At 41.1% G+C, this 17620-nt stretch overlaps 1 protein-coding gene across 1 annotated transcript in view; it reads right to left on the minus strand.

Moving 5' to 3' along the window:
- The window catches only part of prim2 (DNA primase subunit 2), a 198450-nt gene that overhangs the window by 144717 nt on the left and 36113 nt on the right, over positions 1-17620 (minus strand). Inside the window, exon 6 of the mRNA XM_060821319.1 lies at positions 10311-10448. Coding sequence (XP_060677302.1) covers positions 10311-10448 — 138 coding nt within the window. The remainder of the gene's footprint in view (positions 1-10310; positions 10449-17620) is intronic.

Genomic DNA, 17620 nt, shown 5'->3' on the forward strand with positions numbered 1-17620 from the left:
TGAGAGAGAGAGAGAGAGAGAGAGAGAGAGAGAGGAGAGAAAAAGAGGAGAGAGAGGAGACAGACAGACATGTCATTTCTCGGATTGAAAATCATTGACCTAAAGTGTAAATCTTTCTCTCTCCACAGATGTTACCAAACCTGCTGAGATTCTCCAGTACTGTTCAGAAAAATTGTTCGATTACTTCCTTCATGAGCAATTGTTTCAGTACAGCAAGGAACCAAACCATTTCACAGGAACTCCAAATACTTCAGTAAATAGGGGTGGCACGGTGGCTCAGTGGTTAGCACTGGTTCTTCCAATGCTCCGGTTTCCTCCCACAGTCCAAAGATGTGCAGGTCATGTGGTTTGGCCATGCTAAATTGCTCATAGTGTTAGGTGCATTAGTCAGCGGGAAACGTGTGGGTTACTCCTCCGAGGGTCGGTGTGGGCCGAAGGGCCTATTTCAACACTGCAGGGAATCTAATCTAATCTAATCTGAATAGTTGTGAAGAGAATAGAATAAACAAGGTCATCAATGTTTATAAAGCCGTTGCTGAATATCAAATGAGAAATATGATACATCAACTCAGTAACAATGCCCAGTCAACAAAGGACATGCTCAGCACATCACACTATTAAACAAGATGGACGATTCTCACACACCTACTTGCTTTTAATGCACACGCCACACAGCGCCAGAAGTTAATCAAAATACAGACAAGCCAGTTTGTTGCCATCAAAAGTCTCAGCAGGGAAATCTTTCTGAAGTACTGATGAGAAAATTAATGCCATCACAATTATAAAGTTCCAATCTAGAGTATATAATCTCAGTAGCCTGTAGCCCACAATGCTGGAAAAGGAAACCATCTCTATTTGTTGCACTTTCAAAGTTACATCTGAGAAATTTGCATTTATTCAGAAGTTAGAAGTCAGTGGAGAAAGCATAATACATTTATCAGTCGGTACAACTCCTTTGAAAACATAACACTGAACAAGTTGGAAGTCACAGTGAAATTACTCCATCTTCACGTAATCATTCTGCCACAATCCAAGTAGTCCCTTAGATCCACTGTGCAAAATGCTAAATTACAAAGTGCAGAGACAAGATATGGTTCTTCACAGAAACAAAATATTTTTTTAAAAGAAACATGCATCGTAAAACTCAATTTACACATTTTAGAATTTACTGCCATGTCAGTGTTCTGCTGTTTCCTAGCAACAGGAACTAAGTCATGATGTTGATGGATTCTCCTTTGCAGCAATGTATCAATGAAGACATAACGCTTGGTAAATTGCGGAAAAAAAACTCAATACTGCAACTTTGTGTATTTTCAAAAATGTAAATTAATTTGCAACAGCTCTTTTCAATCAGAGACAACTCTGACCATTATTGGCAAAATAACAAGAATATAAGCAAGGCGATCGCTCTCTTTTGTAAGTATTCCTTTCTTTGGGGAACAGCATTCACAAGTCCAAATGGATCTTTTGCACCTCAGGCTGCAGCCCTCCTACTTTCTCCCCTCCACCACGACTGCCATTGTTACCAATATTTTTAAACTGCATAATGACTCAAATAATCGTAATCTCAAAGAATAATTTTAGGCAAATAATTTTACATCAAAACTTTCAGACATTGGGAAATCCATCAATTTCTCCCACTGAGGTTAATAAACTCCCAAGGATGCCAACTGTTGTAGCTTTGAATTTGCATCACTTCAGCAGCATTCTTTTGGAACAGAAGCAAAACAGCTTCTTTGTAGGCTCATGAAAAAGAATTAGGAAATCTACCTCACTGCACCACAGCAATACGATTAGTCATTTCTAATTCCATACCTCAACAGTCAGTAAGAACTCCGAGAAGTCATTATATTCCAAAACTGGATATAATTGCATAGGTAGAATTCTACAGTACAAAAGGAACCATTCGACCCATTACATATGTTCCAGTTCCCAAAACGGCTACCCATTCTTCAGCTCTACCTTTCTAAATTCATCACTTTTAATTGTACACACCAATGTGGGCGGCACGGTGGCACAGTGGTTAGCAGTGCTGCTTCACAGCGTTCAATTCCCGCCCAGGCGACTCTCTGTGTGGAGTTTGCACATTCTCCCTCTGTCTGCGTGCGTTTCCTCCAGGTGCTTCGGTTTCGTCCCACAATCCAAAAATGTGCAGGTTAAGTGATTGGCCATGCTAAATTGTCTGTAGTGTTAGGTGAAGGGGTAAATGTAGGGGAATGGGTCTGGGTAGGTTACACTTCGGCAAGTCGGTGTGGACTTGCTGGGCTGAAGGGCCTGTTTCTAATCTCTTTTGAAGCAGCGCATTCCAAATACTAACAACTCTGAGTAAAGAGGTTTCTCCGCATTTCGCTCTTAGCTCTCTTGCTGACAATCTTAAATTCTGATCTCTCGTTACTGACAAACCAATGACTAGAAAGTGAGTGTCCTTCTTTAACTTGTCAAAATTGTTCATAATTTGGAACACCTCAATAAGGTCACCTCTTAATCTTCTCTGCCCTGAGAAGAAGCTCAATCTCTCTAATCTTCCTTTTAACTAAAATCCCTCATTCCTGGTATCATTTTAGTAAATCACCTTTATATTCTCTCTCGGGCTTTAACATCCTTCCTTAAATAAGGGGCCCAAAACTGAACACAATACTCCAAATGTGGTCTGACAAATGATTTATAGAGGTATTCTAGCTACCTACAAAGGAGCAGCACTCTGAAAGTTTGAATTTTTGGACTACAACCTATTGTCATGTGATTGTCAACTTTATCCACCCCAGTCCAACACCAGCACCCAAACATTGTAGAGATATAGCATCACTTCCATGCTTTTATGTTCTCTGCCTCTATTAGAAACCCAAGGATCCTTGAAGCCTTCTGAACAGTTTGCCTAGCCAGCTTCAAAGATTATACACTTGAACCAAGAGGTTCCTCTGTCCCTGTACACTCCTTAAAGTTGTATAATTGAGCCTGTATTGTCTCTCCATGCTTCTTCTATCAAAATAGATTATCTTCATATTTCTCAGCACTGAAATTCATCAGCCAAGTCTGTCCATTTGGCCAAGTTGTCAGTATATCTTATGGTCAAAGGTGTTTTCCTTTGCAAATGTTTCCCAAAGGACAGGTGATACAGATTGGTCAAAATTAGTCCAGCGTTCTACGGCAATGAGGCCACACCTATCATATGCAAAAACAGAGACAGGTAGAACCTTGGCATGTCGTGATACTTGGTGATTGTACATGAAAAGTTTGCACACAGCTTGATGCAACCACAAACAAAGGTAGGCACCAGAATTAAACAATCTCAATATGCTCCATAAGGAACTGCTGATGCCCAATATATATCCTGCTATTTGATTCGTACAAATGATCAGTTTGACCAGTTAAAGTTTTACATTTTTACATCATTCCTTGAAAACACCATCTCTTTGGTGGTTTACTCCAAGATGATCCGTCCTGCAAGTTAAGAAATGCCATTTTGGCAGACACATATAGCCATCACACTCTACTGTTCAGGAAGCTGTTCTCTTCTTGACGGCTGACCCTTGACACCTGATGGACGAGGTAATTTTCAACATTTCTCACCAAAACGTATTTACAGAGTGCACTAGAATCCAATTTTGATAATACTCAGTCTCAGGATATTCCACAGTGCTTAGAAAAAAACACTTGAAATAAACATTATTAAAGTAAAAACCCAACTGTGATTTTGACATGAGATCAGCCATGACCTCAGTGAATAGCGGAACAGGCTCAAGAGACCAATAACCGACCTTTGTTCTATTTTGAGTTCATATGTAATCCCAGCTTCCCCAGGACCGAGATCTCTCCGACGCAGCATAATCTTAGAAGTGCATCAGCCTGTTTTGCCTCTCTCTATCCCTTTTTAAAATCTGTACCATCACACATTGTGAAATTCCATTGCCACTTAATACCATTTTGCTAGCCTATGCCCTGGTGCAACACAATGCTACAAGATCCATCAAATCCTTCATTGCTCAAACTTTTGAGTATAAGAGTTGGGACATCATGATGAAGTTGTACAAGACATTGGTGAGGCCTCGTCTGGAGTACAGTGTGCAGTTCTGGTTGCCCTGTTATAGGAAGGATATTAAATTACAGAGGGTTCAGAAAAGATTTACCTGGATATTGTCAGGAATGGAGGATTTGAGCTCTAAAATAGACAGGGACGTTTTCCACAGGACTGTAAGAAGTTGAGGAGGATCCTTATAAAGGTTTATACAATTATGAGGGGCACAGATAAGGTGACTAGGAAAGGTCTTTTCCCTAGGGTGGGCGAGTTCAAAACTTGAGGGCATACTTTTAAGGGTGAGCAGAGAAAGTTTTAAAAAGGACATGAGGGGCAACTTTGTTTAGACAAACAATGGTTCACGTGAGAAATGAGCTGCCAGAGGAAGTGGTGGATGCAGGTACAGTTACAACATTTAAAAGACATTTGAACAAGTGCATGAATAGTAAAGGTTTGGAGGAATACGAGCAAAATGCAGTCAAGTGGGGCTAGTTTAGTTTGAAAACATGGTTGGTGTGGACTAGATTAGATTAGATTAGACTTACAGTGTGGAAACAGGCCCTTCGGCCCAACAAGTCCACACCGACCCGCCGAAGCGCAACCCACCCATACCCCTACATTTACCTAACACTACGGGCAATTTAGCTTGGCCAATTCACCTGACCCGCACATCTTTGGACCGTGGGAGGAAACCGGAGCACCCGGAGGAAACCCACGCAGACACAGGGAGAACGTGCAAACTCCACACAGTCAGTCGCCTGAGTCGGGAATTGAACCCGGGTCTACAGGCGCTGTGAGGCAGCAGTGCTAACCACTGTGCCACCGTGCCGCCCATTAGTTCGACCAAAGGATCTATTTCCATGCTGTATGATTCTATACTTTGCATGCTTGCTCTTTTGGGTTATGTGCCTTCTAGATGTGGGGACTGAGTTGTACCTTTCTCACCAGGTCAACAGTTTTGTCTTTGCCTGGAATCCAAGAACATCACCGAAGAAAGGACCCACCTTTTCAGGAGAAATGAGAAAAAAAGGCATGAAACCAACACAAATTAAGAGAGTCCATGGCAACAATTCAACTTGCTCTCATCGAATAAATATACTGATAAGCTATTCATTCACATACATCAACTGGGAAACAAGGATTCTTAACAGGATACTGACAAGGGTAGCACAGCTTGGGTTACAAACTGACATCTTACCCCCCATGGAACACTGTCAGAATGTCAATGATATCACTGTGATCCAGAGATGGCTGTTACAGAAGGATTCACACCAAACTATTTTGCAGCAAGAAAAATATCTGTTGATTCAGCAAAGTCAATTTACAGAATCTATTAAAACTCTGAATTTCAGCAAACAGAACTCATGCATAGCTGCTTTTTTGGGACATGTTGCTATAGTTGCAGGGTGATTTTTCAGTATAACAGTCACTGGAGGATAGTGACATGCTCATAAATCAAATCTCAGTTATGTACATCAGGCAACCATCTCCATTCTGGTAGGGAATAGAGGTGTCATGCAAGGAGTCTTCAGTTATAGGCTGCTGCAACTCCTTTAGCAAACTCTGTTTCACATGTCACATTTCCGAGTGATTTGTCAACAGAAGTGCTTGAGCAAAACTGATCAGCAATCTCAGCCATTTGCTGGTAGATAAACTTTATAGTGATCAGTTCAATAAACTGCCATTCTATTTCACAGACAGCCTAACGTCCAATCATTTTTAAATCAATGTCTTCCAATAGGCCTTTTCCCCGAGACAAGATTTAGTATATCCAGTTGAAATTTCACATAAGGAATTCTGTGAAATGGGCACTGACAGGGATTTCTTTTGGGAATTTGGTAGAATACGGAAATGGACAGATGAAAAAGACTGACTCCACATCCTTTGCTTATGAGGGTACAACAAAGGCCCCAGGAAATAACATTCACAGTTAGACAAACTGAACACTGCTATCTGCAGCTTTATATTCTATGTTTAACACAGCAAAATGTTCCAAGAACATAAGTCAATTTACAGAACTCCAACCCCATTTGATTTATGCATGGTAAACTGGTAAAATGGGATTGTCTTTAAATAAGCCCAACATCACCCTTTTTACTATCAGAGCAAAAACCTAATACATTTCTAAATTACAATCAGAATAATGACGTAACTCTTGTAATGACTCACAAGGCAAAGGGTGGTTTGTGATAGGTGGCATAATCTAAGCATCAGTCACAATTCCCATTCAATTCTCTGCGTAAACTACAGCAATTGCACTTAAGTGCCACCTAGATTCCAAGGTGTCTCTATTAGAAAGAAGATTGTTAAACAGTAATTCTTTTGGCAGTTTCCAAATGTACAACTGACAGAAATGTTAGGTCTGCTAAAGGTTGCCAATGTAACCAGTAATCTCAGTATTGCAGATGACAGAAATAAAAATAGAAAGTGCTTGAGAAACTCTGCAGGCCTAACTGCATCGGAGACCTCAAGTCCATTTCTCTCTCCAGACCTGCTCAGTTTCTCCATCACTTTGCTTTTATTTCTGAACTCGAGCATCCACGGTATTGTATATTTTATGGAAGATCAAGTATCGGAAATGCAGAAAACCAATAACTTCAACTAAAATATTATCAGCAGAAATAGCTAAATTAATAACAGAGCAATCAACGAGAACTCTTCCAAAAGCATGTGCAAAGAATTAACGCTGCATTTTGTAACTGAAATATTTGGGTTTCACCAACTATGCCTCTCACTGAGGATCAATGGTTGGGAGATATTTACACGATAGCTGTCAAGAGAAATGTGAACAGGGAGCATGCTACAGGCACATATTTGGCTTGCACAACCACTCAGACTGTATGAGGGAAGACAGTTCTTATCAACTTGAACAATTTCTTGTTTCCCTCTCCACAGATGCAGCCTGACCAGCTCTACATTCCGAACTTTTCTCTTTCAGGTCTCCTTTCTCCACAGTCTTTTGCTCATGTGTAGGCAGTGGTAATGCCAATTTTTCTAACACAGTCTGCTATCAGTTGGGTTTAACTGCAGTGCAATACCAAAGACATTTTAAATTGTCCTCAGGAAGTTTGGTAGATTTTCTGAACAAATCTAAACTGCAGCTTTCTTTTCTCAATATCTGAAGAAACCATGCTTTTCCTTGTAAACATGAAACGTCAACCAGGTGCAAAAAAAGGACAAAATTGCAGGTACTAGCAGCAATGGAACGGTCAGTTATGGTATAATCCTAGCATAGCAGCTCGTAGCCATCTGAATGCGACAGCAACACTCAGCCAGTCTGTCTCCTAAGCAATGACAACTATTTTGTCACATACAATTTGCACAGTAAACCAGTATTCTATGAAAGTGGAGGCATTTAAGGAACAGACAGTAACATAGGTTGCTGCAAAATTAATACTATTCCAAAGTATTAGTTAAATCCATTCTGCCTTGCAAAATCGGCAAGATCTCGAGCAAGGGCTTCAATTGGTCACCAAATCATTTCAGTGGTGATAGTGGTAGGCAAGGGGCATGGTTACTATTAGTTGCACTCTTAAATTACATAGGTTCTAGTAGTTTGGCCTCAGGGAAGTCCTACAGCAGTTGAGTACATGTGTTGTGGGGGCTCACGGAAGTTCCAGGAGGTGTAAAAGCCTTAAAAGAAACCTGCACAGAATTAACAGTTTGATAACTGAATTACATGAGCTCTGTGTGATTGGGGATTTATGGAAGTACTAGAACGGTTGAAAAGCTCTGCAGAATGATGGATGCGGTAAGACCAAAGAAGGGCTTGAAGGAAGCTGATCCACATTTAGTATTGCAGTAAAGCAAAGTATTCACTAAGGCAGTATTCACTTTGTGTAACAGATAGGTTCAAGGTCAGGAAACAAATCCAAGAAGAACAATATTGAAGTATACTGTTTGGGAAAAGCTGGTGTTGCACTTGCAAGGGTTGGAATGCAGTTAAGAATCCAAGGAAATGTAGCTCCATGAAAGGAAGGTGAATGACTAGAATGCGAGCACTCTTTGAGGTAGTCCACATGGATCAGCTGCTGAGGGAGTTTCAAAGCTAGGTTGGCCAAGTGAAACATCACAATTCCTTATAAAGTTTCAAAAAGATTTTGTGACTCATTGTGTCTAGGATGTTTGCCAAGAAATCCATGGGATCGGTTTGCATTTACTATTTGATATCTTCTGTTCAATCATTGCTTGTCTGTTACCTGCTTCAGGTTAAGTCTGGCATGTTAGAATATAAGTGATGTAGAATCACAAATTTTTAATCTATAGGATGAGGCCACTCAGCACACTGTCTCTGGTCCAGCTCCCAAAAGAACCATCCAGCTCATCCCATTCTCCAGCTCCATAATTTTCTAAATTCATCACTTCCAAATATATAGGCAGTTCTTTTTTGAAACCTCCTGTGGAATCCACCTCCACCATTCTCCCAGGCAGTGCATTCTAAATCCAAATAACACTGAGTAAAGACATTTGTCGTCATCTCACTCCCAGCTCTCTTGCTGACAATCATGAAATTAAGACCCCTTGTTACTGACAATCTAATTAGTAGAAAGCGAATATCCTTCTTTACTCTGTCAAAATTATTCTTAATTTTGAATATCCCAATAAGATAATCACTTAATCTTCCCTCGGCGAAGGAGGATAAGTCCAATTTCTCTAATCCTTCCTTGAAACTAAAGTCTCTCATTCCTTATATCATTTTAGTAAATGTCCTTTTGCACTTTCTCCAGGGCTTTAACACCCTTCCTTCAATAAGGTCTCCTGAACAGGACATAATGCTCCTAATGCGTTTTACAGATGTAGCATCACTTCCTCACTTTTCTACTCTATGCCTCTATTTATAAACCAAGGATCCGATTAGCCTTCTGAGCAATTGCTTCAACTTACCTGGCCCCTTTTACAGAATTATGCTTGTGAACCCCAAGGTCTTTCTGCTCTTGTATTCCTCTCAAAGTCATATAACTGAGCCTGTATTGTCTCTCCATGTTTCTTCTACCAAACCGCATTATCTCACATTTCTCTGCATTGAAACTCATCTGCCAGATGTCTGCCCATTTGGCCAGTTTATCAATGTCCCTCTGAAGTCATTCAGCACCATCCTCACAAGTCACTATTTTCCCTAGCCTCGTATCATCTGAAAATTTAGAGATTTTGCCCTCAACTCCCATATCCAAATCATTTATATAGATCAGAAAAAGCAAAGGTTCCAACACTAATCTCTATGGAACACCACTTTCAACTCGCCTCCAGTGAAATGCCCATTCATGCTTGCCCTCTGTTTTCTATCTTTTACTAAACTTCTAATCCAAGCTGCACAGGACTGATTAATCCAAAACATTTATAATTTGCTAACCAACCTGCCATGTAGCCCTGAATCAAATCAAAAATATAACAGCCACAGCATTACCCTCATCCATTGTGTGCGTCACCTCATCAAAGAATTTAATCAAATTTGTCAGACATGACCTGATCTGACCAGACAAAGCGATGTTGACCGTCTAGCATTAATTTATTTTTCTCTAAGTGCATATTTATCTTCTGTATTATGGCCTCTATTAGTTTCCCATTGCTGTTGTCAAGCTCCTAAGTCTGTAGTTTCCTGGGTTATATTTTCCCTTTCTGAAATAATGCTGTCACATTCGTAATCCTCCAGTCCCTTGGGTTTAATCCTGTATGTGTTATCCGAGACACCATTATATCTATCATTGCCTAGTCTTTATATCAGGAGCCTTTGCAGATTTGACTAAGTTTCAATTGTAACAAAACATTCTTTATTTTGATCATGAAAGAAACCTGGTTGAATTGTTTCTAATACTAGATATTAATCTTGAGGCTAAAAAGATTAGGTGACATGGAAGGAGCAGGGTGAGGGTACTGAGCTCAATGATCAGCCATGATTGTTTTGAATGATGAAGCAGATTCGAAGAGACTACTGAATGGCCTATTCCTGCTCCTATTTACAACGTAGCTACATAAACCAGGTAGATTTTAAAAACTGTATAATTGGCCACATCACAACTCTGGTTAAATTTGATATTTCTTACGACTAGTTGAGGAGCCTGACTGGAAAGAAATTAGGGTACTCCATCAAACTCAGTTGTAACATCACATGTAACATGAACAACATAATGTAATTAATTCAGAAGTAACCAAAGACTTGATGGGCAGCTTTATACAGAACAGCAACCAAAGCATAGTATCATTTCCCTCTTTATTTATTTCAAAAGACAAACAAAGGAGGAAATCCCATTGAACCAACATAAGAAACAAGCTCTCATTTAAAATCAAAAATACTCACTGCCAAAGACTTGGAAAGCCGCTGTCGGAATTCATTCAGGACTATAATCACTATTTCTGGATGAGGTATATATGCAAAACCATTTTTAACAAACACCTTCCGAACTCGGACCAGCTCAAGAGCATCAGTAAAAGGGACCTGGTGGAGTCAAAGAGAAAAATGTTGAAAATCTGCAAAAGTTATGTACAGAATCAATCTTCACTAAATTTGAAAATTAGACTAACATAAATTTAAGTAAACTACATAATTCCCAGATCTCTACATCACAACTAACGGGCTCCTTGAAACAACAGCATTTACTCCAAATCTTAACAGTTCATCTTAAACAACCTTGACTAAACACAGAAAATCAGACCTTGTGCTAATTTAAAAGTGGATGTTAAAATCAGCAGCAATGTATTACAATAATTGTTAAAATATAAAGATTAATGATTCTTTAATTAATTGAGCAAGTACTGGCCTTGATGCTGGGAAAGAATACAAGCGCACGAAAGGTACAGTAATTGTCTCCTTCTAAGAAACAAGGACTGCGAATTGATTAAGTTTGGCTTGCAAATTACTTCAATTCAAGTAAATTGAAAATTACCACCTCGTTAATTTTTAATGGCAAATATAGTACTCACTTCTCCTTGCAATGACTGAGCTCCTGCAGCAGCAGATGTCTCATGGTATCAGTTAAACTAAGCCAGAGGGTGCAATAAGTGGAGCATTATACCTCACAATGCACGTAGCATTTTGATAGCCTTTACTTAATGGGCATAAAGGGTCTCCATTACGGAAAGCTGTCTGCTACTAAAATGGAGAAATGTGTAAACATGCTTTATGTTGCAAGCTGCATTCCTTTGAGGAAAATGCTTTGAACCAGTTTATCCTACGGTCAATTAGAGGCCAATTCTTCTAACAGAAATGTGCAAGTTTTCTATTCCAATCTGTTTCTGCTTTATCAATAATAGTGCAAAAGCCAAATAGCAAGCATAGTACATAGGATCACCAGTAAGTCATTCAATGCTACAAGTCTGTTCAATACATTTGGTTCAATACGTCTCTACCTCAGCTCCATTTATCTGCCTTTGATATTCAGAATGTACAACAGTCAGTCAATCTCTCCTGATAATTTCAATTGACCCACCAGTCATAGCACTTAGAAACAAAAATCCACACTGCACGAGCCACTATTCAGAAAAGTGCTTCCCAAATTCACCAACAGCCTAAATCTAACGTGAAGGTTGTGGCACTCCTTTTAGGCTCCCAACACAACCCTGTTCCCCACCAAGTCAGTCCCTATCATTATACTCCAACAATTACTTTTATCATGTGTCAATTCGATCAATTCCTGAACCTTTGAGTAAAGGAAATACCATGTTTCTACAAAATGCCTTCCGTATTTAGGCAGTTAATCTCTGGGTATTTCTGGTATTAGGGTATTGCTTGGTAATTCTGTGCTGTACCACTTGCAAGGACACCATATCCTTCCTCTCCAAACAACAGGGCACGGTGGCTCAGCAGTTAGCATTGCTGCCTCACAGCACCAGGGACCCAGGTTCAATTCCAGCCTCAGGTGATTGTCAGCTTGGAGCTTGCATGTTCTCCCGGTGTCTGCGTGAGTTCCCTCCGGGTGCTATGGTTTCCTTCCATAGTCAAAAGATGTTCAGGTTAAGTGGATTATCCGTGCTATATTGCCCATAGTGTCTAGGGTGGATTAGCCATGGAAAATACAGAGTATGGGGGTGAGTCTTGGTGGAATGCTCTTTGGAGAGTCAGTGTGGCTTTGTTGGGCTCAATGTCCTGTTCAGTCGTTGTAGGGATTCTATAAAATGTAATATTGTGCTTTCGCATTCAGTAACAAGTCCATGCAAGATTGAATGATGAGGTGTGATCAAAGATATATAAAATCATATATGTTAAAATAATTGGTCTTGTAAATATATTTAATAGCAAATTTTTTAAAACTTTACAAACATATAACCTTATTGAAAAATACAATCAATAACAAATATCAGTATAATAAAGAGAACAAAAACTCAAACTACAATACAACTACTGTCTACTAGCAACTAACCTACCCTACCCTATAATGCAAAACAAACTCTTATCACCGTGCAAAGCAACACCAATAAATAGGTAAATAACTAATAGATCAAAAAACAGAAAAGCAAAAGAAAACACAAAAACACACAAAATACAAAACAGCTATGCTTGGCACAAAGCTCACAAACAGAGGAACAGGAGCATTGTATATATACCCATATTAACTCAGAAGTCCCCCTCCAAGGCCCAAGGCTCGACAAACCTAACCATCCTGGTTAAACAAATGTCCTAGTCAAGATAGCTTACAAATTTATATCCAAATAACTCCAGTAGGGCTGCCATGTCTTATAAAAATGGTCGATTGTGTGGTGCACCATGTTTGTAAAACAAAAATCCATAATTAATTTCCGCCATCCCAGCAAGCCCGGCAGCTTCTCAGATATCCAGTTCGTCAGAATATTCTTCCATGCACAGTATGCAAGAATATTAAATAGTTTCTTCCCATGCCCGTCTAAAGATGGTAAATTTGGTAGACCTAAGGAGGAGATACGCAGTCTACTTTAACTTCAGTCCTCAATATCCTCCCTATCTCTCCCGCCACGGCGCTTCAATAAATACGAAGCCTGTGGCATGTCCAGAAGCAATGGGTAAGAGTACCTACCCTTAATTTACACTTGGGCCACATTGGAGATGCCCCTTTTTTAAACTTCGCCAGATGGTCCAGTGCCAGATGAACCCTGTGCAGAACTCTTAACTGCGTAGCACATGTCCTATTACAGACTGAGATCTTTTAAGCATTCTCCCATATTTCAGAAGAGATCTCCACTCCTAGTTCTTAGTCCCAGACCTCACATAACCAGTTAATATCCTGCCAAGCCCCGCAACCCAGCAGGCGATAGAGAGCACGAACCAAAAGGGTGCTTGTGGAACGTAACAACAACCTCTCTGTATCAGGCTTATGGGGTTTAATAAGAAGCGTAGTCTTCTTCTGGATGAAATCCCTAACCTGAAAAAAAACAGAACAGGTCTCCGCTGGGCAACCTGTATTTGCGTTTCAATTGCTCAAAAGACATCATAACCTCCCCCATCAAACCAGTCTCCCAAACTGGAAACGTCTCTCGCTGCCCATAGTTTGAACCCTGAGTCCATCAGCCCTGGTCGGAACCTGGGCATACAAACTATAGGCTTAAGTGGCGAAGTCTTGGATAAGCAACCCTCACTCTAATGCATTGCCCTCCATGTACTAATAACTGTCCTCATCTTATCCAGGAACAACAGGTTAGTAAGAGGGCACTCTGCCTAGGAAGCCTCAATATCCAGCCATATTGAGTTACCTACCCAATTGCAGACAAAGGACTCAACTGTCACCTCCTGATGTCTGGAAAATCAACTCCTACCCCTCCTTGAAGCAACTGCAATTTAGTAAGTTTGATAAGGGACCACCCACAATGCCAGACAAAGGAGCCAAACCATCCGATAAGTTTCCACACATTGACCTGGGAAAGATTATAGGGAGCATACACATGGGATACAGCAAACGAGGAAGAACATTCATCTTAATGAAAGATATTCAGCCCAACCACGAAATTGAAGAACATCCCATCTCTGGAGATCCCGCCTAATATTGTCGAGCAAGTGAGCAAAGTTAGTCCGAAATAACCAATCAGGCTTGGGGGTAATAAAAATGCCTCGGTATCGGAACCCCACCCGTGACCATTTAAAAGGGAACTTCGGGCCACCTTCAACTTCTGGCACATCCTTAAGGTTCCCCAAAGGCATAGCCTCCGATTTTGCAAAGCTGAACTTATATCCTAAAATATCCCCAAATGAATTGATACATTGTATCAAATGGGGTACGGAGGTCATCGGGTTTGATAAAAACAGAAGGACATCATCTGCATACAGCCTAATCTTGTGTGCCCTTAATCCCACATCCGGAGCGGTTATGTAGACGTTCTGACGAATGGTCTCTGCCAATGGTCCTATCACCAACGTAAACAACAAGGGTGAAAGGGGGAAGCCTGGACAACTATCCCTACCAATCCTAAAATTCCCAGACTTCATCCCGTTGGTGATGACCGCGGCCAGAGTCATAGAGATGTACAGCATGGAAACAGACCCTTCGGTCAAACCCGTCCATGCCAACTAAATATCCCAACCCAATCTGGTCACCCCTCAGCCTCCAATGCTCAAGGGAAAGCAGCCCCTTCTATTCCTGAAGGGCTTTTGCCCGAAACGTTGTTTTTCCTGCTCCTCGAATGCTGCCTGAGCTGCTGTGCTTTTCCAACACCACTCTAATATCAACTCTGGTTTCCAGTATCTGCAGTCCTCACTTTTGCCTAGAAAACAGCCCCAGCCTGTCCAGCGTCTCCCTGTAGCTCAAATCCTCCAACCCTGGGGTGGTAATATAAAGACCTAGCAAATACCCCACCCAACCCAAACTGCTCTAAGTCATTCGGCCCGGTCAAATGCTTTCTCTGCATCGCAGGAAATCACCAACCCCATAATCAATCATTGCTGACAAGCTTGGACCACATTCAGCAACCTTCTAATATTATTAGAGGACCTACAGCCCCTTATAAAGCCTGTCTGGTCCTCTTTAACAATATGGAGCAACACCTTTTCCAATCTCAGCGCCAGGATCTTAGAATCTTGAAATCTGAATTTAATAGAGAGATGGGCCTGTATGAAGCACAATCCTCAGGAACCTTCCCCTTAAGAATTAAGGAAATATTAGCTTCTCTCAAAGATGGTCATAAGCATTCAGTCATATAAGAGTGATTATACATCTCCAACATCGGCCCTGACAGAATCCCTATAAACTCCTTATAAAACTCACCCAGGAGACCATCAGGGCCAGGCATTTTCCCACTCTGAAGTTGCCTAGCTGCCTCCTGTATTTCCTGAACTGTCAAGGGGGCATTAAGGAGAGAGATCAGTTCCAAGGTTACCCCCGAGAGGTCCAGGTTCTTTAAAAAAAGGCCTCCATTTTACCCCTCCTGTCCTAGCCACCTTCAAACCGATACAATTCAGAGTAAAAACTCCAAAAAGCCTCATTAATCCTTGTGGCATTGTACGTAAGGACCTCGGCGTTGTCTCAGATTGCAGTAATGGACTGGGGAGCACACTTTTTTCCCAGTCAGGTACACTAAATACTTCCTTGGCCTATCCCTGTACTCAAACTGCCTTTGTCTAGCAAAAGCAAGTTCTTTCTTTGCGTTTAGTGTCAGTATTGAATTCAAGGCAGCCCAGAGGGCTGTGATCAGTTGTAGCTTAGTCACCAAATGCCACGCAAAATGTGCCACCTCGGCGGCTTTCAACTGAGTCTCAAGAAGACACTACTGTTCCCCCTTCTGTTATTTCCGGCCAGCCAAATAGGAAATACCTAATCCCCTAGCAAAGGCCTTAGCAGTCTCCCATAGTATAGACAGACTACTAGCTGTGCCTGAGTTAATGGTCAAGATTCCCTGAAACTCCTTCAAATTTGGAAACCTTCAGGAGAAAAGTGTCCAAACACCAGTGCCACAAACCTAGCCCCTCACTCTTGGCCTTAACCTCCAAATATACTACTGCGTGATCAGAGATAGCTATTTTTCCAACTTTACAACCCATAACTTAATCCAAGAGCTAAGGGAGCTAGAAAAAGAAAGAGATCAATCCTCGGGTGACATTTATGTGGGTTTGAAAAAAAAAGGTGACGTCCCTGCCAGTAGGGTGAAGACATCTCCAAATGTCCATCAACCCCAACTCCTCGCATAAGTCAGCCACCTGCTTGGCTTGTGAAGAAATAGGGGCCCACAAGGCATTCTGTCCATTGTCAGACCCAAAAGACAATTAAAATCTCCCCCCCCCCCACCATAATAATGTGCCGTGTTCCAAGGGCACTCAGCTTAGAGAAAGCACTAATCAAAAGTTTGAGGAGATACGCCAGAGGAGAGTAGACATTTAAAATGCCATATTCCTCCCATGTATCAGGGCTTTAAGTATCACAAACCATCCCTGCTCATCTTTCACCTGCTCTAGTAATGTGAACAAAAGATTCTTCTGGATAAGTCCTGCCACTCCCCTACTTTTAGTAGTAAAGGATGAAAACAATACCTGTTGTAACTTCAGGTATTCCCCAAGATCAAGAAGAATTTCCTGCAAGAAAGCGATATCAACCCTTTCCCTCAAGGCTAGAAAGCACATTTTTCCTTTTAACAGTTGAATGACTTTCCTTGATGCACCATTTAATAAAACATTTAGCCATATCCCCTTTCAGAGACCCTTGAATCCCTGAGAGGGAGACCCTAATTATAAAGCACCGAGCACAAGTAAATAACGACTCAGAGTCAAGAATTGCGTAAACAAAAACTACTCTATCATAACTATAAACAACTATTACTACCAGAAAAACTACAAAGAAAACCAACTATAAAACTGAACAAAGACTGTACCCCCTGCCCATTGGGGAACTCACCCTACCATCCCCTCCTTCACAGCTCCTTCAAGCCTAGACTGTGCCCCAGACTTAGGTGAGAGAACAAAACAAGGAGATGATCCCTAAACCAATAGTAAAAAGACAGAAGTCAGGATAAGCACTCCACCCATCACTGGCTTCATGTCACCCCTATTTGTGACTAAAAGAGAGAGAGCAAACACAAAAAAGGGGGAGTAAGCAAAGAACATCCACAAAATTACCCATTATAAAATCCAGTTATTAAAAAAAAGGAACAACATATTCCAAGGATTTTTTTTCCCAATAAAGAAATTATAAAGGAGAAAGAAAGGAAGGAAAAAGGAAGGGAAAACCTGGGGAAAGAAGGAAAAGAGGACAAACATTAACCGCATTCTTGAGGCCAGTCCATCTATTTTAAAGTACCTACAAAGTTTTTAGCTTTATGCGCTCAGTCAAATGTATAAACCGAGTCCTCGTGGCAGAAACGGAGCACTGCGGGGTACGTCATGGAGTACTGGATACCCAAGTTCCTCAGCCTCTTTTTAACTTCATCGAAGGACTTCCTTGTTCGAATTAAAGCTGTTGAGAAACCCTGGAAAAACATGATTTTCGACCCTTTGTGCAGCAGCGCTTGCGGATCTTTTCCCAGGGATCTGGATGCTGCTATTACTTTTTGCTTGCCCTTATATAAGTGGAAGTGTATTAGGACCAGGCGGGACCGCTGCACCGGCCCTGGCCTGTGCACTGTAACCCGATAAGCCCTTTCAATCCGCAGCCTGCTGGACTCAAACAGAAAGCCAAAAACTTCGGGAGCCAGCTTTCAAAGAAGCTGGTTGGCTGCTCA

This window comes from Hemiscyllium ocellatum, chromosome 3 (genome assembly GCF_020745735.1).
Source record: "Hemiscyllium ocellatum isolate sHemOce1 chromosome 3, sHemOce1.pat.X.cur, whole genome shotgun sequence".
Taxonomy (NCBI): domain Eukaryota; kingdom Metazoa; phylum Chordata; class Chondrichthyes; order Orectolobiformes; family Hemiscylliidae; genus Hemiscyllium; species Hemiscyllium ocellatum.